A 27,042-nucleotide genomic window follows, 5' to 3' on the forward strand; every position below is an offset into this window, starting at 1 on the left:
CTGACTGATATAACTTGTCCAGGCAAAATACCTCTATCTTTGATGCTACTGCCATAATACAAGTCATGGACACTTGGGTTCCAAACAATGAATGTCATTCATTCATTCTTCCACCTTGAAATACAAGTATGAAGTTGGGTGACAGGTTATTTCACAAAAACCCATTTTTGGAGATAAAATTAAGCCTTCAACATCCTCCAGTACACAGTAAGCACTGGGCCAGTTTCACAATATTCACAGCAAGGCATGCTTCCTTCTTGGAGTTAATCCCATCAGGTGACTCTAGGCAGAGCCAAAACCACTGTCAGCCAACAGGGTTCCCAAAGCCTCTCTCTCGTGAAAAGCATTTGGTTTTCAAATGCCTTAACCTTCGCTGAAAACAGGAGTATTAAAGCTAATCCTACACTGAGCTCTGCCTGCCAGAGCAACAGTCAGCTCTACCCACCACTAAGTCCCTCCCATCAGGAAACTTACACAAGCCTCTTAGATAGCCTCATCCACCAGAGGGCAGAGAGCAGAAGCAAGAAGAACTACAATCCTGCAGCCTGTGGAACAAAAACCACATTCACAGAAAGATAGACAAGATGAAAAGGCAGAGGGCTATGTACCAGATGAAGGAACAAGATAAAACCCCAGAAAAAAAACTAAATGAAGTGGAGATAGGCAACCTTCCAGAAAAAGAATTCAGAATAATGATAGTGAAGATGATCCAGGACCTTGGAAAGAATGGAGGCAAAGATCGAGAAGATGCAAGAAATGTTTAACAGAGATCTAGAAGAATTAAAGAACAAACACACAGAGATGAACAATACAATAACTGAAATGAAAACTACACTAGAAGGAATCAATAGCAGAATAACTGAGGCAGAAGAACAGATAAGTGACCTGGAAGACAGAATGGTGGAATTCACTGCTGCAGAACAGAATAAAGAAAAAAGAATGAAAAGAAATGAAGACAGCCTAAGAGACCTCTGGGACAACATTAAATGCAACAACATTTGCATTGTAGGGGTCCCAGAAGGAGAAGAGAGAGGGAAAGAACCAGAGAAAATATCTGAAGAGATTATAGAGGAAAACTTCCCTAACATGGGAAAGGAAATAGCCACCAGAGTCCAGGAAGTGCAGCGAGTCCCATACAAGATAAACCCAAGGAGAAACACACCGAGACACATAGTAATCAAATTGGCAAAAATTAAAGACAAAGAAAAATTATTAAAAGCAGCAAGGGAAGACGACAAATAACATACAAGGGAACTCCCATGAGGTTAACAGCTGATTTCTCAGCAGAAACTCTGCAAGACAGAACGGAGTGGCATGATATACTTAAAGTGATGAAAGGGAAGAACCTACAACCAAGATTACTCTACCCTGCAAGGATCTCATTCAGATTCAATGGAGAAATCAAAAGCTTTACAGACAAGCAAAAGCTAAGAGAACTCAGCACCACCAAACCAGCTCTACAACAAATGTTAAAGGAACTTCTCTAAGTGGGAAACACAAGAGGAGAAAAGGACCTATAAAACCAAACCCAAAACAATTAAGAAAATGGTCATAGGAACATACATATTGATAATTACCTTAAACGTGAATGGATTAAATGCTGCAACCAAAAGAAACAGGCTTGCTGAATGGATACAAAAACAAGACCCATCTATATGCTCTCTACAAGAGACCCACTTCAGACCTAGGGACACATAGAGACTGAAAGTGAGGGGATGGAAAAAGATATTCCATGCAAATGGAAATCAAAGGTAGCTGGAGTAGCAATACTTATATCAGATAAAGCAGACTTTAAAATAAAGAATGTTACAAGAGACAAGGAATGACACTATATAATGATCAAGGGATCAATCCAAGAAGAAGGTACAACAATTATAAATTTATATGCACCCAACATAGGAGCACCTCAATACATAAGGCAACTGCTAACAGCTATAAAAGAAGAAATCAACAGTAACACAGTAATAGTGAGGAACTTTAACACCTCACTTCCACCAATGGACAGATCATCCAAACAGAAAATTCATAAGGAAACACAAGCTTTAAATGACACAATAGACCAGATAGATTAATTAATATTTATAGGACACTCCATCCAAAAACAGCAGATTACACTTTCTTCTCAAGTGCGCATGGAACATTCTCCAGGACACATCACGCCTTGGGTCGCAAATCAAGCCTCAGTAAATTTAAGAAAATTGAAATAATATCAAGTATCTTTTCTGACCACAAGGCTATGAGATTAGAAATCAATTACAGGGAAAAAAACGTAAAAAACACAAACACATGGAGGCTAAACAATACATTATTAAATAACCAAGAGATCACTGAAGAAATCAGAGAGGAAATCAAAAAATACCTAGAAACAAATGACAATAAAAACATGACGATCCAAAACCTATGGGATGCACCAAAAGCAGTTCTAAGAGGGAAGTTTATAGCTATACAAGCCTACCTCAAGAAACAAGAAAAACCTCAAATAAACAATCTTACCTTACACCTAAATGAACTAGAGAAAGAAGAACAAACAAAATCCAAAGTTAGCAGAAGGAAAGAAATTATAAAGATCAGAGTAGAAATAATGAAATAGAAACAAAGAAAACAATAGCAAAGATCAATAAAACTAAAAGCTGGTTCTTTGAGAAGATCAACAAAATTGATAAACCATTAGCCAGGCTTATCAAGAAAAAGAGGGAGAGGACTCAAATCAATAAAATTAGAAATGAAAAAGGAGAAGTTACAACAGACACCGCAGAAATACAAAGCATCCTAAGAGACGACTACAAGCAACTCTATGACAATAAAATGAACACCCTGGAAAAATGGACAAATTCTTAGAAAGGTATAACCTTCCAAGACTGAACCAGGAAGAAACAGAAAATACGAACAGACCAATCACAAGTAATGAAATTGAAACTGTGATTAAAAATCTTCCAAAAAACAAAAGTCCAGGACCAGATGGCTTCACAGGTGAATTATACCAAACATTTAGAGAAGAGCTAACATACATCCTTCTCAAACTCTTCCAAAAAAGTGCAGAGGAAGGAACACTCCCAGACTCATTCTATGAGGCCACCATCACCCTGATACCAAAACCAGACAAAGATACTACAAGAAAAAAAAATTACAGACCAATATCACTGATGAATATAGAGCAAAAATCCTCAACAAAATACTAGCAAACAGAATTCAACAACACATTAAAAGGATCATACACCATGATCAAGTGGGATTTATCCCAGGAATGCAAGGATTCTTCAATATACGTAAATCTATCAATGTGATACACCATATTAACAAATTGAAGAATAAAAACCATATGATCGGGCTTCCCTGGTGGCACAGTAGCTGAGAGTCTGCCTGCAGAGGACACGGGTTCGTGCTCCAGTCCGGGAAGATCTCACATGCCGTGGAGCGGCTGGGCCCGTGAGCCATGGCTGCTGAGCCTGCACGTCTGGAGCCTGTGCTCCACAACGGGAGAAGCCACAACAGTGAGAAGCCCACATACAGCAAAAAAAAAAAACAAAAACCATATGATCATCTCAATAGAGGCAGAAAAATCTTTTGACAAAATTCAACTTGCATTTATGATAAAAACTCTCCAGAAAGTGGGCATAGAGGGAACCTACCTCAACATAATAAAGGCCATATATGACAAACCCACAGCAAACATCATTCTCAATGGTGAAAAACTGAAAGCATTTCCTCTAAGATCAGGAACGAGACAAGGATGTCTACTCTCACCACTATTATTCAACATAGTTTTGGAAGTCCCAGCCATGGCAATCAGAAAAGTAAAAGAAATAAAAGGAATACAAATCGGAAAAGAAGAAGTAAAACTGTCACTGTTTGCAGATGACATGATACTATACATAGAGAATCCTAAAAAAGCCACCAGAAAACTACTAGAGCTAACCAATGAATTTGGTAAAGTTGCAGGATACAAAATTAATGCACAGAAATCCCTTGGATTCCTATACACTAATAATGAAAAATCTGAAAGAGAAATTAAGGAAACACTCCCATTTACCATTGCAACAAAAAGAATAAAATACCTAGGAATAAACCTACCAAGGGAGACAAAAGACCTGTATGCAGAAAACTATAAGACACTGATGAAAGAAATTAAAGATGATACCAACAGATGGAGAGATATACCATGTTCTTGGATTGGAAGTATCAATATTGTGAAAATGACTATACTACCCAAAGCAATCTACAGATTCAAAGCAATCCCTATCAAATTACCAATGGCATTTTTTACGGAACTAGAACAAATAATCTTAAAATTTGGAGACAAAAAAGACCCTGAAGAGCCAAAGCAGTCCTGAGGGAATAAAACGGAGCTGGAGGAATCAGACTCCCTGACTTCAGACTATACTACAAAGCTACAGTAATCAAGACAATATGGTACTGGCACAAAAACAGAAATAGAGATCAATGGAACAAGATAGAAAGCCCAGAGATAAACCCACACACCTACGGTCAACTAATCTATGTCAAAGGAGGCAAAGATAAACAATGGAGAAAAGACAGTCTCTTCAATAATTGGTGCTGGGAAAACTGGACAGCTACATGTTAAAGAATGAAATTAGAACACTCCCTAACACCATACACAAAAATAAACTCAAAATGGATTGAAGACCTAAATGTAAGACCAGACACTATAAAACTCTTAGAGGAAAACATAGGAAGAACACTCTTTGACATAAATCACAGCAAGATCTTTTTTGATCCACCTCCTAGAGAAATGGAAATAAAAATAAACAAATGGCACCTAATGAAACTTCAAAGCTTTTGCACAGCAAAGGAAACCATAAACAAGACGAAAAGACAACCCTCAGAATGGGAGAAAATATTTGCAAACGAATCAATGGACAAAGGATTAATCTCCAAAATATATAAACAGCTCATGCAGCTCAATATTAAAGAAACAAACAACCTAATCCAAAAATGGGCAGAAGACATAAATAGACATTTCTCCCAAGAAGACACACTGATGGCCAAGAAGCACATGAAGAGCTGCTCAACATCACTAATTATTAGAGAAATGCAAATCAAAACTACAATGAGGTATCACCTCACACCAGTTAGAATGGGCATCATCAGAAAATCTGCAAACAACAAACGCTGGAGAGGGTGTGGAGCAAAGGGAACCCTCTTGCACTGTTGGTGGGAATGTAAATTGATACAGCCACTATGGAGAACAGTATGGAGGGTCCTTAAAAAACTAAAAATAGAATTAGCATATGATCCAGCAATCCCACTGCTGGGCATATACCCAGAGAAAATCATAATTCAAAAAGACACATGCACCCCAATGTTCATTGCAGCACTATTTACAACAGCCAGGTCATGGAAGCAACTAAATGCCCATCAACAATCGAACGGATAAAGAAGTTGTGGTACATATATACAATGGAATATTGCTCAGCCATAAAAAAGAACGATATTGAGTCATTTGTTGAGACGTGGATGGATCTAGAGACTGTCATACAGAGTGAAGTAAGTCAGAAAGAGAAAAACAAATATCGTGTATTAACACATGTATGTGGAACCTAGTAAAATGGTACAGATGAGCCAGTTTGCAGGGCAGAAGTTGAGACACAGATGTAGAGAACAAACGTATGTACACCAAGGGGGGAAAACCGCGGTGGGGTGGGGATGGTGGTGTGCTGAATTGGGCGATTGGGATTGACATGTATACACTGATGTGTATAAAACTGATGACTAATAAGAACCTGCTATATAAAACAAAACAAAACAAAATAAAAAAGAAAACTAATACTAAACTTTCTTTGGGTTAAAAAAAAAAAAAAAAAGCTAATCCTAGTCAATGCAGAAACTACTTTAGAGTGACTTAAGAAGAAAAAAGACAGGAAATGCTGTTACCGGAAGAGTAAAGAAAGCCGGGTGCTTCGCTTCATCTTCATATTTGCCTTCAGTTGAACTTCCAGCCTCCATGGATTTGGATGTAGTGTTCTTACCAATACCCATCATTAAGAGAAAACGAGTAATTTGACCTTTGGACTGAAGTGGCTGGAAGTTAAGGCTTGTTCACTCAAGGAGCCCAGGATCAGAGTCAGCTCTTCCAGTGCCAATTCTCAGGCAGAGATGAGCCCCACAAGTGCCATCTCTCAGCACACCTAGAAAAAGAGAAAGCAGCCAAATTACATCAAGCACTCAAACAGTACAGGACACACAGACACTGTGTTTCCTGCATGGGAAAGTCGAAGTACAAATTATATCCAAACACCAAAAAAACTTACTACACTTTTCAAGTCCCCATCCACCTTCATTTATAGTCACTCAGATTCTGAATCACCTTTTGGAGCGGGCGGTGGGTGGGGAACCACCAAAGTGAACCACCAAAAATATTAGAATACTAGGGAGAAAAAATAGCAGAGGGATTTTTTTTGACATGCATTATGGTATCTATCTTAGAGCCCAGCACTATCCAATAGAACTTTCTGCAATGATGGAAATGTTCTACATCTGCCTTGTCCAATACAGTCATCACTAGTCACTGGCTACTGAGCACCTGAAATGTGACTAGTGCAATAGAGAAACTGAACCTTTAAACTGTATCAAATTTAAGTTTAAATAGCCACTTGTGGCTGGTGGCAATCATACTAGACAGTTCAGTTATAGCCAATTTACTACAATTGTATGGATATTAAAATAATTCTGAATTTCCTACAGGTGCCCAATTAAAGGCTGGGAAGACACTGAAAAGCACAAAAAAGAGGAGACAAAACCAACCTAGGATTAAATGGCCATACAGAATTCCAGGAAGGTGGCAAGGTGAGCTTAAATGGGCTAGAATGCCATACAAAAAACAGAACCGAAACATTCAATATCAAATCAAATGACAACATAAACCTAAAAAAGTAATCCAACCCCAAAAAAGGGGGTTGGGGAAGTAAAGTGGCAAGAGATAAGAAAGGGTCCGAGGAGAATCAAGACCCAAGGTGGATCTGACATGCTCGGAGAATCTTAGAGAATCTGGACAACGCTCCAAACTAAGAGAAAATCCAAGTAAAAGTCAAAGGCAGGAAGCTACTAAAACAATCCCATGCAGCAGAAAATATTAAAAACTCAATTTCAAACAACAGAAGTATTACTTGAATAATAAAAGAGATCCACCAAAAGATTAAAAAGCATTTGGAGAATTTGGCTTAAAAAATGAGAGGGCACAGGGACTTCCCTGGTGATGCAGTGGCTGGGAGTCCACCTGCCAATGCCGGGGACACAGGTTCAAGCCCTGGTCCGGGAAGATCCCACATGCCACGGAGCAACTAAACCCATGAGCCACAGCTACCCAGCCTGCACTCTGGAGCCCATAAGCCACAACTACTGAAGCCTGCATGCCACAGCTGCTGAGGCCCATGCACCTAGAGCCCGTGCTTCCAATGGGAGAAGCCACCACAATGAGAAGCCCGTGCACTGCAGCGAGGAGTAGCCCCTGATCGCCGTAGCTGGAGAGAGCCTGCACGCAGCAACAAAGACCCAACACAGCCAAAAATAAATAAATAAATTTATTTATTTAAAAAAAAGAGAGAGGGCACAAGGGATCCCTTCCAGGATTGGCACACGTACAATCAAACATGCCTAGGTGTTTCTACTTTTTTTTGGTGGGGGGCACACAGCACAGTTTGCGGGATCTTAGTTCCCTGACCAGGAATTTAACCTGAACCCTTGGCTGTGAAAGCACAGAGTCTTAGCCATGGGACTGCCAGGGAATTCCCTAAGATAAAGAAAAAAATACCACAAGCATGTAGGGGTGAGAAGGGACAGAAAACATTCACTGGCACTCAGATTAGAACAATGCGTATAGACCTTAGCACCAATTAATTTCCCACAAGGAATGAATAACCCAGACAAGCTGTCCTGCAAATGTGAAGGCAAACCTACAAGAAGTTTGGAAAGACAAGTAGGAAAACTTCTGTTCAAAGAATTCTCTTACGCACACTTCATTCAACAAATACTTTAGATGAGCCAGGGGAAAAACTGAAATAGAAACAAATAAAAAAAGAGAAAGAATTAACAAAATTTGAAAATTCAATAGTTAGAGGGCAAAAAGGAAAAAATAAAAGAAATAGTTGCCAGAATATCAAGTTGCCTCTATAGAATCGAGCTAGGTGCACACACCAAAATTTTTTGAGGTGGCTCTTTTGGTTTAAATGTTCATGCACATTTTGCATTCTTGTTCACATTATATACATGTCTCTTTAAAGCAGCAGCTCTCAACGATGAGTGATTTTTTTCCTCCAGGGGACATTTGGCAATGTCTGGAGGCATTTTTGGTCGTCACAACTAGGGGAGAGCTACTAGTATCTAATAAGTGGAGGCCAGGAGTGCTGCTAAACATGCACAGGACAGACAGTAATTTTTTGTTATATTTGATGCAAATATCTTATCCCAGCTTTTTGTTTGCTCATGAATTTTGTGAATGATCTTTTAGAACTGTTTTTATTTTTATGTAATCAAATCCATCAATCTTCTACATTGTGATTTAGCCACTGCCATCCATCAGTTTCCCAAGATGTGAAAAAAAAAGAAAGATACAGTGTGACAGCAAACATACCTAAATATAAAATCTGCCTGAAGTAGCCCTGACATTTTTACCTTGATCAAGAGCTTATGTTTGCCAGAAGACAGGACAAGCAAAGAGGATGGTGAAATTGTTAGAATTTTACAAGACCACCTGCCTTACAGTCACATTCAGAGGGACCAATAAGTTCTTTGCTCTACATCCAGCCCCACTGCCATTAGGATGCCAGCAGACCCATGTTAACTTTAGGGGAAAATGACAGGACTTTAATGTAGAATACATTTATTCTACTAAGTTAATTTTATCTTCATGTTTGTTTCAGATGTGCACATCCACTGCAGTAGCCAACCCTCCCCACTGCTCCCCATCACCAGGAACAGAGGGGGACCAATTCCATCCTGACAAGACCACTTTTCGTCAAGTACTCTGTACTCCATTTCCCTACCAAATGTTTAACCGACCTTCACAAGCTATACTGAGGGGGCCCATCCACTCCCTTTGCCTGTCTCTTACCCAACAGCAGCCTTCAGAGAGTCCTGAAGATATAGACCCAAATGAGCATGAAAGGTTTTGGGGCCAAAGAAAGCACAGGGCAGGAAGCTTCGAGAAAGGCTTTGGGGCAGAGGGCTGCAAAGCCTGGGAAGGGTGGACAAATGGAGGGAAGAAGAAGAGGAAGAAAGGGAGAAGATAATGAACACTGAAAGCAAAAACGCATCTTTTTAAGTTCCAAAATGACAGAGTATTCAACAGCCAAGTACTCAAGACTGATGAAGACAGCCTGAAGGCCAGAAACCACGCATCAACCTGAGATCAGAGTGTTTTATGCACAGACCTGAACTTTTGTGTGGGGAAATGCCAAGGCCCAAAGGCAAACGCAGCAAAAGATTTAAAAATGTGGAGTTTAGGGCCTGTGTTAGAATTTGTGGTAAAACAAAAGGCAAAATCTCCCAGGGAACCTGACACCAGGGAAAGTTTGTCCTCCCACAGTGCCCAGTGACGCCACTTCCTACTCTTTGCAAAAGAAAGAGAATAAGCAAAGCCACTGCTATCTTGCCCCTGACCACATGACAAGGGGAAAGGAGATGCTGGGGGATAAAAGATCAGATTCACAAATAACGAAAACAGTAATAATGACAGCAGTTTTCCAGCTAAGCGCCGATGTGTGCCAGACACATGTCTTACATCTCATTATATAAATGGCAATTATTTCTCCCTAGTAAGCATAGTATTACTTGATAGGCACACTAACTCCACAAAAGTGGAAACTGAGCTTCACAGAAGTTAAGTAACTTGCCAAAGGACACACAGCTATAAGCAGTGCAGCAGCAGGATTCAAACTTAAATCAGTATTCCTGTCCTAACAATGTTTGTACAAACAAGACATAAAACTATCCTCAGTTTACAGCCAACCTCCCTGAGCGAATAAGGTCCAGGCCAGCTGGCCTTAAACATTGTCTTCAGGGTACTTTCTGTCCTCCTTGTGATTTTTGAGGGAGGTCCAAGGGGCAGAAACGGCCAAGCTCCTTCTCCAGGGCTAAAGCCTGCTCCCCTTAGACCAGAAACCCCCAAATCTGCACACTTCTGGCCACTGTGTGGCACGAGCCATCATCTCAACAGCACAACAGCCTCGTCTCATTTTCTTGTTCCATCTTGATAGCTCTACTGCAGCGGGCACGGCCATGCTACAGAAACTACCATACCCTTTGATGGCGTCCTAATTAGCCAGAGAATGACACCCAAATTCCTTAACAAGGCTGCAGGTCCACTGTGAAGCCTATGGTGAAATTTGCCCTCGCTATGCTATAGTTTCCATCTTTCAGTTCCTTGAAGGTGTTGGGTTCTCCTCTAGCCCTCAGGCCCTTGCACATGCTGTCCCTCCAAAATAGGCACCCTTCATCTCGCCCCTTTCCCTTGGGGTAACTCCCATCAGTGCTGCCTCTGATCACCACACCTCATCATGGCGTCTGGGAACCATAAAGATTGTTACGATACAACAAGATAATGTCTACCTGCTCAGCCAGACAGGTGCAGAACAAGAGGCATTATCCCCAGTGCCTAACTTGGCACCTGTATTAAAGGCTCCCCAAAATATGTAGAACGAATAAATGATGCTTAAAAATATAATAATAAAGGTACTTCATATAATGTAACAGTCATTCTTGCTTAATACTCTTTCTTAATCTTGGAAAAGAAAAGTAACAGCCAATATCAAACTTATCTGTGATACAACAGATACATTAATGTCAAGGACAAGCCAGGTTGTCGACATCACTGCTATCATTCAACTGACAGAGAAAGATGAGGGAAATATTTGAAAGGAAAAGAGTGAATTATAGCCATATTAAGAGATATGAAAATTGTAGAGAATCTTTGCATAGATGGCTAGATACAAACACATGAGCAAGGCTCTTTCAGTGCTGACTGATTCTAACATTTCCCAGTTGCCAGCAATAAGCATCTAGATCAGAAGCTAGCAAACCACTGCGTGGCCTGGTTTGGTGTGGTCCCCAGCTATGAATGATTTTTACATTTTTAAAAGGTTGTAAACAACACCAAGGAAGAAGAACATATGACACAGGCCATCTGGTCCATGAAACCTAAGATATTTACAGAAAAGTCTGCTGACTCCAAAGGTAAGAGGATGAAGGAATCCTGTTTAGAATGGTAATAACAACATTAAATACTTAATAAATTTAACAAAAATGAGCATGATCTTTACAAATAAAGCTATAACCTATTATTAAGGGCCATAAAATAACCAGAAAAACAGACAATATTCTTGGATAAGAGAGCTACTATAAGAGTATACATTCTCCTACAAACATAAAGTATATAAATTTAATAAAAATCAATTAATACCTTAAAGGGGGAGAAAAGGGGGCTTGCTAAAATTCCTGTGGAAGAATAAGCAAAAGTAGCCATAAATATTTGAAAAAAGAATAGGAAGAACATGTTCTATCAGAAAGGGACCCTAAAGTTGTAGTAAACAGAGGAGTTCAACTTAGGTATAAAAAGAGACAAATAGGTCACACAACAGAAAACCCACCAAGTGACAAATATATGATGTGGGAAGCATTTAAATCTTAAAACAAAGTATGGCTTTTTCAATACAACATGCCAAGACAACTGGTTCACTATTAATAAAATCCAGAAAAGTAATAAAGCCACTAAATGACTATATAATGTTAGGGTAGGGGACTCCATTTTTAGTATATCATTAAAGATGAAAAAGAGATGGAGGCTGATAGATTTTTACAATATAAATTTTTTTAGATTTCTGTATGGACAAAAATCCAACAAAATCAAAAAACAAAATATAATATAGGTAAGATAATGTGTTGATATCTTTACTATCTGAAGAGCTCTTGCAAACCAATAAACAGAAAACAAAAATCCTTACTATAAAAATGGGCAAGACATATGAGCTTCTAATCCTTAGTCTCCCACAAAAACAAATAGAAAAATAAATGTTCGATCCTTGTTTGAAATCAAAAGTACATTGAAATGAGGTATACTTTCTTTTTAATCTACCTCAGTTATTTATAATACCCTTATTGGACAGTGTTAGAGAAATAGACGAACACTCCTAATGAAATACAAATTTGCTAATAAGAAGGTAATTTGGTTATATGTATCAAGAATTATAAATATTCATATTCACTTCTAATATGTCCTGAGGAAATGCTACTTCTAGGAATGTATTTTAAGGTAATAATTAGGACATATAAAAATTTAGCTACAAAATTGTGCGTGTTAACATTGTTAATAAGACCAAAAATCAAGAAAAATCTAATATCCAACACTAGGGAATTGAATGGTAAAACTACGGTATGTTCATACAAACGAATGCCACTGTAGCCATTAAAAAGATGGCACACGGACTTCCCTGGTGGTGCAGTGTTTAAGAATCCGCCTGCCAACGCAGGGGACACAGGTTTGAGCCCTGGTCCGGGAAGGTCCCACATGCCGTGGAGCAACTAAGCCCGTGAGCCACAACTACTGAGCCGGCGCACCCTAGAGCCTGTGCTCCACAACGAGAGAAGCCACCAGAAGGAGAAGCCCGTGCACCGTAACAAAGAGTAGCCCCCACTCGCAGCAACAAGAGAAAGCCCACACACAGCGACAAAGACCCGGCGCAGCCCAAAATAAACAAACAAATAAATAAATAATTTTTAAAAAAGATGACACAGAAATATTTATTGACGTGGGAAAATGTCTGCCTTATGTTATATAAGGAAACAGGGTTTTTTTTTCTAAAGTATAATATTATACTAAAGCCAGTCACAGAAGGACAAACATGACATGATTCCACTTATGTGAGGTATCTGGAACAGTCACTCATAGAAGCACGGAGTAGAATGGTGGTTGCCAGGGGCTGGCAGGGAGGGGGAAGTGGGGAGTTGCTTTTCAGCAGGTATAAAGTTTATTAAGCAAGATGAATAAGTTCTAGAGATCTGCTGTACAACATCATGCCTATAGTTAACAATACTGTATTGTTCACTTAAAAGTTTGTTAAGGGCTTCCCTGGTGGCGCGGTGGTTGAGAGTCTGCCTGCCGATGCAGGGGACACGGGTTCGTGCCCAGGTCCGGGAAGATCCCACATGCCGCGGAGCGGCTGGGCCCGTGAGCCATGGCCACTGAGCCTGTGCGTCCGGAGCCTATACTCCGCAACGGGAGAGGCCACAACAGTGAGAGGCCCGCTTACCACAAAGAAAAAAAAAAAAAGTTTGTTAAGAGGGTAGATCTCAGTAATAATTAATAATAAAAGATATCAATTTTCTAAAATAATGCAGTGAAAAGAATTAAAGGAAATTTATACAATGAAAAAAGCAGTATGTACAGAAATAACCCACTGTGTATGGATAAGTGTGCCACACGCATATACACACCAAAATGTTAACCAAAATGTTGACTGGTGGGACAGCAAAGGACTTATCTTTTTCCTTTTATTCCTCTATTTTTCCTGAAGTTATTTACTCAACAATGAATGCTATGCTCTCTTTCTCCCCCAAGAGCCACATCAGCACCCATATCAAATCCAGAGAAGTGATCAGTTTCCCTTAACAAGGGGATACAAAGCCATTCAGTCCTTTCTGTTGAGAGATCAGAACACAACTCTATAATTGCAAAGTGGTGTGGAGTAAAGTTCTAATGTTTAAAGTTGTAATTTTTGTCATCAGAGAATGGAGAAAAGACAAGGCTTTGTAAATTATACTTAGCAAGGAGGGAACTAACAATGAAAGAGGCGTATCAATAGCCAAGGCTGCCCCAAGAAGTGATCCTCAACTTTGACTCTATGTTGGAACCACCTAAAAACTTTAAAAATACTCTCTACCCACCCAGAAAGTCTACTGAATAGGATTGTATAGCCTGAGCATTTAGATTTTATAAAACTCTCCTGCAGCCAGAGTTAAAAATCCCTACCTTAGAGCAAGCAAGAAATCACTGAAGATTCAAAAAATAATAAATCAACCTCAATAAATGTAAGCCTCATCGGGTGGGAAAATAGCAATTTGGGAAATTCTGCTATGAGCAAATAGAAAAGGAAAATATTTAGATCTTCAACAAATCTTTCAATTCCCTAAAGATTGAGCCACCAGCTCTCTAGCCACCGATAATCATGCACAAATGCAGAATAACAATTCTTAATCAGTGTTTATTTCATCAGCTATTCAGCCAGAGATCATTTCTTTCTTTTTTTAAAAAATAAATGTATTTATTTATTCATTTATTTAATTTTTGTCTGCATTGGGTCTTCGCTGCTGCATGCAGGTTTTCTCTAGCTGCTAAGAGCAGGGGCTACTCTTTGTTGTGGTGCACAGGCCTCCCATTGTGGTGGCTTCTCCCATTGCAGAGCACGGGCTCCAGGCACACGGGCCTCAGCAGTTGTGGCACACGGGCTTCAGTAGTTGTGGCTCGCAGGCTCCAGAGCGCTGCAGGCTCCGTAGTTGTGGCACACGGGCTTAGTTGCTCTGCGGCATGTGGGATCTTCCCGGACCAGGGATCGAATCCGTGTACCGTGCATTAGCAGGCAGATTCTTAACCACTGCACCACCAGGGAAGCCCCAGTGATCATTTCTTTTGCACTGAATTTTTTTATCTGACCATTTTTCCCCTGTCAGTGTCAACTTTTTCAACTGTGGCTTACCATGGCCACCTGACTTGAAAGTATGATGGTACTACCCAAACAGCGGATTTAAGGGCCGAACTGCTCCTGGAACATAATACCAACATCTTTTGTGTTTCTTGGAAGCACAATCAAATGCTAAGAAAATGTGTATTCCCAGCACCAGCTCCTAGTAGTCCCTAGTACACAACATACAAAACACTCTATGGCTGAATGAATTAATCACTAAGAGTCCTCTGAAGGATAGAATCCCCCTGTGTACACTTCATCTTTATATTCCAGTTCATAAAATAGTACTCAACAAATGTTGATGAGAGCCACATTTACCCCAAATAGATGGCACTGAACGAATACTACATTGAACACATAACTGCAAAGCAAATCCATCACTTGATCTGGATACAAAAACCTACAGTTCTCCAAAATGATAAAGAATAAGAAAAAAAAGAATAGAGAAGGACTTCCCTGGTGGCACAGTGGTTAAAGACTCCACACTCCCAATGCAGGGGGCCTGGGTTCAATCCCTGGTCAGGGAACTAGATCCCACATGCATGCCACAACAAGGAGCCCATGAGCCACAACTAAGACCCAGCACAACCGAGTAAATTAAAAAATTTAAAAAGGAATAGAGAGAATAAGAATCAATGGTTCATGTACCTAAGACTTAATTGGGAATCTTATTCAACATGCAGATTTCTTCCACACATATAGTGGCAGAAAAATATTCAAAGCTGTTTTTATTATAACAGTCCCAAACTCAAGACACAGAAATGTCCATCAACAGGCAAATGGATAAACAAAACATGGTGGGTCCACACAAAGGGATACTAAGCAATTAAAAGGAAGCAACTACTGATGCACCTAATAACATGGAGAAATCGCACAGACACAATGTTGAGTGAAAGAAGCCAGACACAAGACGTGCTGCCTGAATCCCTATAGACAAAACTAATCTTCGGTGGCAGGAAACAGTTAGTGGTGATCTACAACAGCTAAGATGGGAAGGAGGGACTCCAGAGGCAGAGGAAGGAACCTACGGAGTGACAGAAATGTTCCATAACTTAACTATGATTCTGGTGGCTCCATTTGTATGTATATCCATTTACTGTATGTAAACTATGGCTCAGTAAAGTTGATTTTAGAAGAAAAAAAAATTTTAACTCCCATAATCCCACCAACTTTAAAAAAATGTCCCCTCCCCCAAATTCTGATTCCACAGACCTGCATCAAAACCTGGGACTTACATTTTTAACAAATGCACAAATGTTCTGATGCTAGTGGTCCTCAGATCAACACCTCTGGATGGGCAACCTGGGGTGGGATAAAGCTATTTTCCCCACTTGCAGAAATCTATCTAGACAGGTGAGACTATATGATCACGAAAGAAAACTCTGGGATAAGGAAACTCAAAACCTCAACTTGCCAAGTGGTAATCTGGTCCTTCCCAAGATACAAACAAGAACTTTCAGAGCTGGCCAGGTTCAATGATAAAGCACATTTAAAAAGTCAATTTGTAGCTCTCTGCTTAAATCCGATCATTAGGGGATTATAGTTGAACTGTGGCTGCTCCATTAAATTCTGTTAAATGCTAACATTTGACCTAAATGCTTTTAATTCAAGCCAAAAGAAAGATTACTGGAACAAATATCCTCAACTTGTACGTGATCAAACTTCCTTTAAATATAATGACTTAAATCGTTGCCTAACATACAGTCTTGCTTTAGGGGGTTTAGAATTCTGACATTGACCCTGGCTAGCTATCATTATTCCATTTAAACAGTAATGAAATGAACCTGTAAGAAGTGGTTATCATTTGCCCTTGTGATTACAGTTATGGTGTAACTGGGGGGGGGGGGGGGGAAATCATCCTACAGCCTTTTCCAAAACACTCTAAGAACCCTTGCTCTTATTCTTCAAACTGCAAGTCACCACCCACTAGTGGGCCATGAAACCAACTGGATCTCAACCAGAATTTGCAGAACAATGAAATTTAACAGAATAAAGAAAATTCAGAGCACATCTCACAAGATAAGGGTAACCCAGAGTTTCAAGGTAAAAACTGTGGGTCAGTCAAAAAGAGCCTAAAAGTCACTGATATAAACTAAAGTTCTGCCCAGTGACACAAAAGGCATATCTCAAGTGCCCAATTTAAATCAGGTTATTTGCTGAACTTTAACATACTCACAGAAATAATTTGCCGAAGTGGTACAAGATGATGACACTGATTAACAAAATATCATAACATCCCCTTGCCACAAGGATGGAGAGAGCACCCAGAATCATGGCCTCAGAGTGGCCTTTCTTTAAAATCTATCAGAGCCCTAAACCAAACCACCTCAGTGACTGCAATCAAGACAGGCTCTATTGCACCCCAATGAGCTGTGTAAGCTTCTGTCACTGTGTTGGTTTGTCAATTTGTTCCCTTAAAAAGAAGAGACTTTTAAAAAGTTAGATAAAACCGGATTTCTGAAGGGGAATCAGGATTGGTTGTCAGGTTTCATCTCAGAAACCACATGCTGAGAACCTCAGGAGCCTCTGGGCCTATGAGGCGCCCATGGCACAATCCTACAGGCAAAGTGGAAGGGAAAGGGCCCCCGGAGGAACGCTGCTCAAATACTTAGGAATCACCTAAAAATATAGTCAGGGTCCTCAACAGTGGGCCAGAGAGGATGCAAAGCCACTGGATAGACATGGCAAATATTCCTGGAACATCTGTAGGATGAGGGGAGCAGGGAAGATCATTCCTAATTGAAAGCAAATATTTTTGGAGCATAAGATGACATGCCTAACTGATAAAATGATGGAAGATGTTAAAGAATATGCTCTGCCTTCAGAAGACACCTTCAGTCTCTTCCAGAGACGTGGCCTGGGAAGCCCTTGGTACAGAATAAGCTCTAGTCCCAAATAGACTCTAAATCCTAAAGAAGCTTACATCCAGCCCAAGACAGGTTGTTTTGCTGATGTCAGTTTACACACAGCCTGAGCCATGAAAATCGGTGGTCGTGCTGTCTAGAGGAGAAAACAATGACTCATTGACTGCTCAATTAGGGGAAAGATGGAGTCAAGTTTACAGTAAAAGGTCAAAGCAGCTGATGTTTTGTTAGTTTGGTGGCTTTAAAATACAAAGTCATCAGTGATCTCTGTTTTTCTGACCTAATGTTATAGGTCGTAGGTATCAGATGCTGTGGCTAGTACCATACAACAGAAATCTCTTCCCCAAACTTTATTCAAAATTATGACAAGACCTTAACACTCATCATCCTCACTGTGCCTCTCCTGCCCCAGGTACTATCCATATGAACCATGTTGACCTGCAGAGCTCCCAGGTCTTAGCTCAAAAAGTCTCCTCCTGTGCTTCCCTGGTGGCGCAGTGGTTGAGAGTCCATCTGCCGATGCAGGGAACACGGGTTTGTGCCCCGGTCCCGGAGGATCCCACGTGCTTTGGAGCGGCTGGGCCCGTGAGCCATGGCTGCTGGCCCTGCGCGTCCGGAGCCTGTGCTCCGCAGAGGGAGAGGTCACGGCAGTGAGAGGCCCGCGTACCGCCAAAAAGTCTCCTCCTATAGGAAGCATTCTTGGGTTAGCTGTTCCTCTACTTCCATGTTTCAATAGCACACTGCTTCTTGGTCCAGCTTCCCAACCAGGCAGGGATGGGGCCGAGACACAGTGTTCATCACATAAAAAAGCATTCAAATATATGAGGAAAAGAGAATTTTTCCATGGGTCAGTTAGCCATACAACCAAAACAAAACCTAATCCCTGCCCTCCAGTTTCACTCAAGGAAACCGTGTGGCTGGGATAAGAGAGAGGGTAAGGGAGAGGTAGTGGAGCAAAAGGTATAGTCTGTGGGCCAGAATTAAAATATAAACAGATATTTGAGAAAACTCAAGCAGAATCAAGATGGATTTTATTGCATTTATTTCCACTGTGTGATTTAACATACCACTTTTTGTACAAATAATGTATTTTTATGGAAACACTATTTTTAGTGTATTAATATTATTTTTAATGTACAGGGGCCACTGAAAAGCTAATTTTATATGGAATTTTAATGACAAGATAAAACATATGCAAAACTGACTATTATATCCAAGATACAAACATGATATCACTTAACTGTATAAAAATTCTAGGAGGAGTTGTTATTATCCCCACAGTTTAAAACTGAGGCACAGAGAGGGTGATATACCCTTGGACAAATGCCAAGGGCAAGTGACAGACAAAGCAATCACTGAGAGCATGAAAACTGCCCCTATTCCCTTACAGACTAACAGAACAAGGCTCTAAAGATGAACAGCCAGAAAAGACCTGAGATGTTATGTCTGAAGGTCATTTTGGAGGAAGCTGAGGAAAGCCCCCAGTTACTGTCAGGGAATAAAAAGAAAGACACTTTCTCCTCTTCCACACCTCCAAGTAACCTTTGTCATTTGATGTCTCCCCCCACCTTTCCAGTACAACAACAGACTTGGGTGCTTAAGTAACCTCCAGGGCATGGCTCTGCCCTGCTAACCCTGTGCCCCCTCAGTACCACCCCAGCTCCTGCTTCATCCTCCATTCTAGCACACAGGTAACTCATCTCTCACCTCTAGCTACTGTTGCCACTGCTAGCTCCGCTGGAGAAGAGAAGGCACTGCTCATGTGCTGGGAGAAGCATTTCCATGCCTCAAGCTCAAATGGACTAATCAGCTCTCTCCCTGAATTACCCTTCAGACCACACCATTCCTCTTTGGAATGTTCTCACCTTTCCTGTGCCCCAACTGCCAAAACCAAATTTCTTTCTCTCACCTGCAGAGAGAGGTCAAGCCCCACCTTTCCTTAATTTCCTGACTACCCATTACACCTGCTCTGTTTTGCTGGACTTTGGCACAGTTACTTAGTTCTCTCAACCACCTGCTCTCTTCCTATAGTCTGGAAGAAATCCTATTTGCAAATCTCTTCTGCAATATTTTTTTTCTCCCCTCCAAGCCCTCCTGCTCCCTATTCCAGTTTACTAAGAGTTCTGTCTCCTCCTCCCCACAGACTCTCCCAAGATAAGGAAAGGGGCACTCTGAAATCTCACCTACCCTGATGGATTAACTGATGGCTGAACAGTGGGTTTGACTACACTGCACTGCAATTACCTGGGGCTGGGACACTGTAATTCTTCTCTAGACTAAAACCAAGTACACAGTGATTGAAATAAATTTTCCCTGACCTTCATTAAATGGGAGCCTTTTTCCTGACCTTTAATAAACATCCCATGCCTGTTTGTTATATATATATATTTTTTTTTCTGCAGAGGAGCATGTTCCTCCTAATCCATTAAAAAAAAAACAACCCACATCCATTCAATATAGAGACTACAATTACTTAGAATCCTATGGCACAGATGTATTGGTTTTTTTGGTGTCAAAACCTGACGTTTTTACAACCCCAAAACCTTAAAAGGAGTATAAATAGATGTATTCAGCTATAAAAGAGGCTCCAGCTCTCTCTGAGGTTTGTTTAATCTATGTTCCTTGTTGCCTGTGTACTTACTTTTCCTCAAATCCCTAAAATTTTGTATAAAATAAAACGTAAAAGAGCACAGAGGGCCTTGGAAGTCCCAGGACTGGACCTCACTCAGAAAATAAGGTAAATGAGCACCTGAAAAACACTGAATCTAACATTTTAATTGCTGCAGATCAGGTTTTTATTGTCACTCTCACATATTTAATGAAGGGCATCGCCTTCTAAGGGTTGCATAAATCTTAATGTTATTAATATTCAAATAATGTCTGACAGCACCAAGAAAGACTGTGGAGATTTTCTGGTAACCCAGCTTAGGAAACTTGAGCCATAGGCTCCTCACCCACCTACACAGACATACACACACATAGCCATATATTCGCAGGAAAAAAAAAACAACAACAACAAGACACACAGTCTCATAGACAGGAGCACACATAGTCACAGATGCATGTGCATGGAAACAGACACCCATAAACCCAGATGCACAGACATAGGCAGATGCAGACACTAATTCCCCAAAGCAAAGCTTCTGTACCAAGAAATGGTCTTACCTGAAGAGTGAAATCTTACTGTATCCCCCCACAATATTTTGTATTCAGTGCCCTACCCACCAATTCTGTGCTGGGATCTGTGTGAGGCTGGGATCCTTCTGATGCTCAGCATAAGACTCTTCAGGTGCTGAAGGAATTTTGGCTTTTATAACCCACACAGGCTCACCAAAATTGTATAACATCACCACCTAGTCAGAAATGCTATCTACTTTGTATTACACAATAGCCACCCTCTGGTTACAAACGGTTACTGCATACCTCTAGTATGGTTTGTTTAATCTGTAGCAGGTTTCTATGTGGCAGGCTGGATATTCTATTGTGGAAACCAAGCAGCTGCTGCGATTACATTTCTCAAACCCACACAAATAAGGCAAATAAAAACCTATCTTTCCAAACCCTTCCGTTCAGATGAACAAGTCCACCCACACTGCTTTCAGCTCAGTGAAAAGGGAGATTAATTTTACTCCCTGGTAATTTTTCATTTCCCCAATCAGGGGCCCAAAGACAACTATTTTCAAAGCTCAAAGACTTTCAGAGATTAAAAATAGATCTGGGGGCTTCCCTGGTGGCGCAGTGGTTGAGAGTCCGCCTGCCGATGCAGGGGACACAGGTTCGTGCCCCAGTCCGGGAGGATCCCATATGCTGCGGAGCGGCTGGGCCCGTGAGCCATGGCCGCTGAACCTGCGCTTCCGGAGCCTGTGCTCCGCAGCGGTAGAGGCCGCAGCGGTGAGACGCCCGTGTACCGCAAAAAAAAAAAAAATAGATCTGAAGGTATGATTTCTTCATTAGATTTCAGGCAGAGCCAACAATAACCATAACATTGAGAGCTCTAACTGCTGGAGCCCCGCTGTATGTGGCACCTCGTGTACACTCCCAGCTGCAGAGGCCCCACTGGACAGTGAAAGTGCCATGAAGACATAGAAAAAGGCAGACATACACTGACAATCTGGTACCAGTGAGAAGGAAGAAGCCGCAGCTGCAGTCAGACTTTGTCCCTTCCAGTCCTGACTCCAGGCAAGGGCCTACCAAAACCTAGGCAATGGTCACCTTGCCTCTGCTGTGAGAGGGCAAATACTTGCCCCCATCTCCCCAACACCACTGCACTTCCCAAATCCAGACAGAAAACCATGAAACTCAGATGAGAAACAGCTAGGCAGAAGATGCATCTTGGAAGGTGGGATCCCTGAGATAAAGGCAGAAGAACAAGGACAACTCCTGGAGAGAAAAGTAGCTCTAAGTGTTACTTATTCATGAATAATCTTAAGGAAATCAGCAGTGAGCATAAGAGGAAGATGCCACTTGACTAGGGGAGAAGCTATAGCAGAAGCTGGGGAGATGGGTGAAAGGCAAGCACTTTAACTGTTCAGGGGCAAGAGATTCACAACCACAAGTGCCCAGAACACAGGTCACACGTGACACACCCAACCCATCAGGTCAACATACCCAGGTAGTCCCTTGCTCCAAGGTGAGCTAACCCAGTGTGTGGCCTATGGGAAAAATACTCCAGTTTCTGTATCCTGAATACAAGAACTATAATCAGGATGTTCTGTGAAGACTCAAACTTCAAAAAGGTTCTACTGTAGGAACCAAAAGAAAATTTCAATTTGGAAAAAAGGAAAAAAGAATAAAAAACAAAGACAGTTGTGTATCAACAAAGGAAATAGGATCGGATGATTATATGAAGAAAATGGACTAAGAACAAGAGACAACAACTGGGGTGGGGAAGAACTGAGAGGAAACAAAAAGCACAAAATTAGCTTAGAAGCATTAAAGAGAAGTGAAACTGCAGAAAACAGCAGAAAACTGAAAGGTGGAGGACAAGCTTGAGAAACTCCTAGACAAGGAAAAGTCCAGAAAGGCAACAACAGTTCAGAGATGAGTACCATGGAGGGAAAAAAGCAAAGAGCAAAGCCAAGACATGAATAATCCAGTGCTTATTAAATGGACTTAAAAAACAAAGAAGCCAGTCATGCTGTAGGATTCCATTTTATATGAAATGTCCAGAATAGGCAAATCTATAGAGACAGAAAGATTAGTGGTTGCCTGGGGCTGGGGTAGAAATGGGGGGACGGGAATGGAGAGTGACCGTTAATAGGTTTGGGATTTCTTTATGGGATGAAGAAAATTTCTAAAATTTGATTGTGGTGATGGTGGCACAAGTATGATTTACTAGAAGCCACTGAACTGTACATTTTAAATGGGAGAACTTTAAGGTATGTGATTTACATCTCAATAAAACTTTTTTAAAAAAGAACAATGAAAGAGACTTAAAGATAAAACAGATATAGAAAAAACCACAACTAATTCTGAGATTAAGAAAAATCTGAGTATAGAAATGGGCACACCAGAGTCATTCAAAATTAGAGAAGAAACTTAACTTGAACACATCCTGGCAAAATATTTTAACTACAGGATGAAAAAGTCATAGAAACACCCAGGGAGATGGAGAAAATGTTTGGTTTACTTGAGCAGTAGCAATAATTAAGATTAGCCCCAGGATTTTCCAAGGCAGTATTAAACACCAGAAGTCAATAGAAAATATAGATCTATAGAAAACTGGAGAAAAGGGTTTCCCAAAGAAGTTTATAATCAAACAAGTTGCCCTTCATGTGTTAAAGCCCAAAACTGCAATTTCAGATATGCATGGGCTGAGAAAGAAAAAAAGCAAAGCCTGAGGCTATATTCCAGCCACATAAGAGGTAAAATTTGGAGTGGTCACTAATAAACAGGGTTGCTAACAATGTATACCAGCCAAACCCATCAAGATCAGGACATAAACCCAGTTATAAAATTGACTGCATATGGGCTTCCCTGGTGGCGCAGTGGTTGAGAGTCCACCTGCCAATGCATGGGACACAGGTTCATGCCCCCGTCCAGGAAGATCCCACATGCCGCGGAGCAGCTGTGCCGGTGAGCCATGGCTGCTGAGCCTGCACATCCGGAGCCTCTGCTCCGCAACGGGAGAGGCCACAACAGTGAGAGGCCCGCGTACCACAAAAAAAAAAAAAAAATTGACTGCATATATCAAATTATTCTTTAAAAATGTGCTATGTAATGTTAAAAACGTAATTAAAAACAAAGCAGATTGGACAAGAGTACATTAAAGACTGAAGGCAGGAAATGAAAAGATGCTGAAAGCCCTTCTCCCAAACAGACGGGAATAGGAAAATACCATTAGATTTTAGCTATGACAACTGAAGAAAGTCTTTTTTTTTTTTTAGAGAAACTACTATTAGAATTTGAAACAGACTATAGACTAAAACTAAACCTGTAAATTAGTTAAATTCATTCCATTAAAAATATTCCCAGGTTTGTCAAAAACTAAATGCCTGGATTTCCTTGGTAGCACAGTGGTTAAGAATCCACCTGCCAATGCAGGGGACACAGGTTCAAGCCCTCGTCCAGGAATATCTCACATGCCGCGGATCAACTAAACCCGTGTGCCACAACTACGGAGCCTGCACTCTAGAGCCTGTGAGGCACAACTACTGAGCCCGTGTGCCACAACTATGGAAGCCTGTACACCTAGAGCCCGTGCTCTGCAACAAGAGAAGCCACTGCAATGAGAAGCCCGCGCACCGCAACGAAGAGTAGCCCCCCACTCGCCGCAACTAGAGAAAGCCCACGCATAGTAACAAAGACCCAACACAGCCAAAAATAAATAAGTTTATTAATAAATAAATAAATGCCTAAGATAAACCTTAAAAATGAAACAAAAATAAAGCAACATTAATGCTGCTTTATCATTATTTTTAAATGTCAGACACAATGGAATTCATGCCAGAAAGTATTAAAAGGGGAAAAAGAGGGTCATTTTACATTATTATATTATAATATTATAAAATTCATATGTTAATTTTATGTTATAAAATTATATATATATTATATTATATTATAAAATATAAAATATAAAATATATATTATATATAATATATAAAATATATATATTATATATATATTATATATATAATATATATAATTTTATATTATAAAATATAAAATTATATGCTATATTATAAAATTCATATGTTAATTTTATGTTCTGAACATTATTGCATTGAAATAAGATCCATAATGGTTAGCAATACAGAAGAATGACCAACACTATAAACATACCTATCTGCCTCCAAGAAGATAGGGGGCAACAGGGTGGAGGGGTAATGAGCACAGGCTTGATCTCTATGTTAATTTTATTTTGCATCAATTAGAGAATCTGACCAATATAATGAATCAGGCTAACATAATAAGTATCAAACTTTCCATGACATAGAAAGTAGAGCTTTATTTTCAACAGCTAAAGAGCATTAGTGGAAACTGACCATCATGCCAAATGAAAATTTCAGCCCCCACAAAAAAGGAACACTTCTCAGTGCCCGATCATAATGTCAAAACACATAAAAAATAATTATCAACAAAGAAAGTTTAACAACTTCAAAATTTTTAGCCTTTCTCCCAAGTAACCATTAGGTCAAAGGTGAAACTGAGACTGTTAAAAATACCCTTACAAAAAAAGAATAAGCAACAAAATACTCTAAAGAAACTTAAAAAAAAAAATTAAAGAGAGGAAGAGGAAAAAATTAGCTAGGAAATAAGCAACAGAACTGATAAATTTGATAAATACATCCAAGAGGGCTCTTAAGGCCAAGGCAGATAGAGACTTTCCATTCAAAAACACACTGGACCCAGGTGGTTTCCTAGGCAAACGTCTCCAAGCATTAAGGAAGTTACTCCTTACACTTAGCTCCAAAGCACCGGAAAAGGATGAAAAGCTTGTCAATCATTTTAGAAACCTAAGCATAACCCTGATTCCAAACTTGACAAAGCACAAAAAAAGGAAAAAAGCTAGTATTACAACTCATATCAACAGGCAGAAGGAAGAAAAACCATTAAGATCCAAAAAGAAAACCAGAAACCAAAAAGGCATTTGATAAAACTCAAAATCAATTTTTGAATGAAATTCTTCATGCATTCCAATACAGAAGAAAAATGTCCTCAAAAAGAATCCCTATCTCATGCCAAAAGCCAATGAGATACTTACTCTGAAAAACCCAGAAAGGTTATATTAAAGCCAAAAACAGAAGGGAATGTGATGGCCTCCGTTACAGAAAACTGTTCTGGAAGTTCTAAATAATACAGTAAGAAAAAGATTTTTAAAGTTCAAATAATAGAAAAGGGAAGACAAAAGAATTATTCACAGGTAATGGATCTGTCTACAAAGAAAATGAATTGGTGGGGGGGGGGCACTAGAATAAGATACTTCAGAACGGTAGCCATTTACAAATGAACATAGAAAAAAAACCATCCTATGCACTAGCATTAACTCATATGATGACCCTCTTAAAGTACTGTATACATGCACGTGCAAGTGTGCTAAGAAACCAAAAGGTGATGCACCAAGCTGCTTATACCAGTTACCTCTGTAAAGTGGGATTATAATTGTTTTTACTTTGTGGAAAAGTTTTAAGTCTTAATTTTGTCCCTCCCAATGTATTAGGAGGCAAAATTAGCAGTAGTTCAATTCTTGGCACCCATATAAGGTCAGTAAATTTAGGACCAAAAATTAGGCAAAACAACCAAAAGGCTAAACTTGGCCAAATACTGAAAAAAATGTTTAATTCTTCAGAAATAATTATGTATTTGAAAATATCTAATTTGACTAATGTAATCTCTGATTTATCTTTTCCCTTTAAGGACAAATTTAAACTATTTTTTTAAAACCTTACACATTTGGTGATTATCTATTTCTGCCTTTCCAAATAAATGTTACATACTGACATTTCAGTGTCCCTACTGTTGTAAAACTGAGTAAAACAACAAAGGAGATTTAGAGTTAGCAACTGGACAAAACTACTCTGATCCTGTAATAAGATAACCTGGGGGGAGGGGGGGAAGGAATTCTGTAAACACTAAAAGCAAATATATTAACAGCACCCTCTAGTGTTACAATATTTAAATGGCACTTCATTAAGATAAATTATAAAATATAAAATTTTTTTAATATTTTGTAAAATTTCACACAGAAAAGTAGACAGAACTGAAATACATTTTAACTTCATATCCAACTTATTTCTATGTATTGTTTTCATTCACGTGGCAAATTCTCTACTTAATTGTCAGAGACCACCAGGTGTGAGTCCTCTGTCATTCAATTAATAACTAGACTAATAAAAAGCCTTGATTTTAAGTTCAGCACACAACCAATTAAATTCAGGCAACATTTCCCAGCCTCCCTTGCAGCTAGATGTGGCCGTGTGACTATGTTTTGGCCAATGGGATGTGAGTTGGAGTAAACATGCTCTCTCCTTTCCCTCTTCCCACTGGCT

At 39.9% G+C, this 27,042-nt stretch overlaps 1 protein-coding gene across 2 annotated transcripts in view; it reads right to left on the bottom strand.

Moving 5' to 3' along the window:
• The window catches only part of SLC23A2 (solute carrier family 23 member 2), a 148,348-nt gene that overhangs the window by 90,696 nt on the left and 30,610 nt on the right, over window positions 1-27,042 (bottom strand). For both annotated transcript variants that reach the window (XM_079944025.1, XM_079944026.1), the window contains one exon: window positions 5,893-6,146. In XM_079944025.1, the coding sequence (XP_079800151.1) occupies window positions 5,893-6,000 (108 nt within the window). In that variant the 5' untranslated portion in view covers window positions 6,001-6,146. The remainder of the gene's footprint in view (window positions 1-5,892; window positions 6,147-27,042) is intronic.

Source organism: Stenella coeruleoalba, assembly GCF_951394435.1.
Source record: "Stenella coeruleoalba genome assembly, chromosome: 15".
In the NCBI taxonomy this organism is placed as follows: domain Eukaryota; kingdom Metazoa; phylum Chordata; class Mammalia; order Artiodactyla; family Delphinidae; genus Stenella; species Stenella coeruleoalba.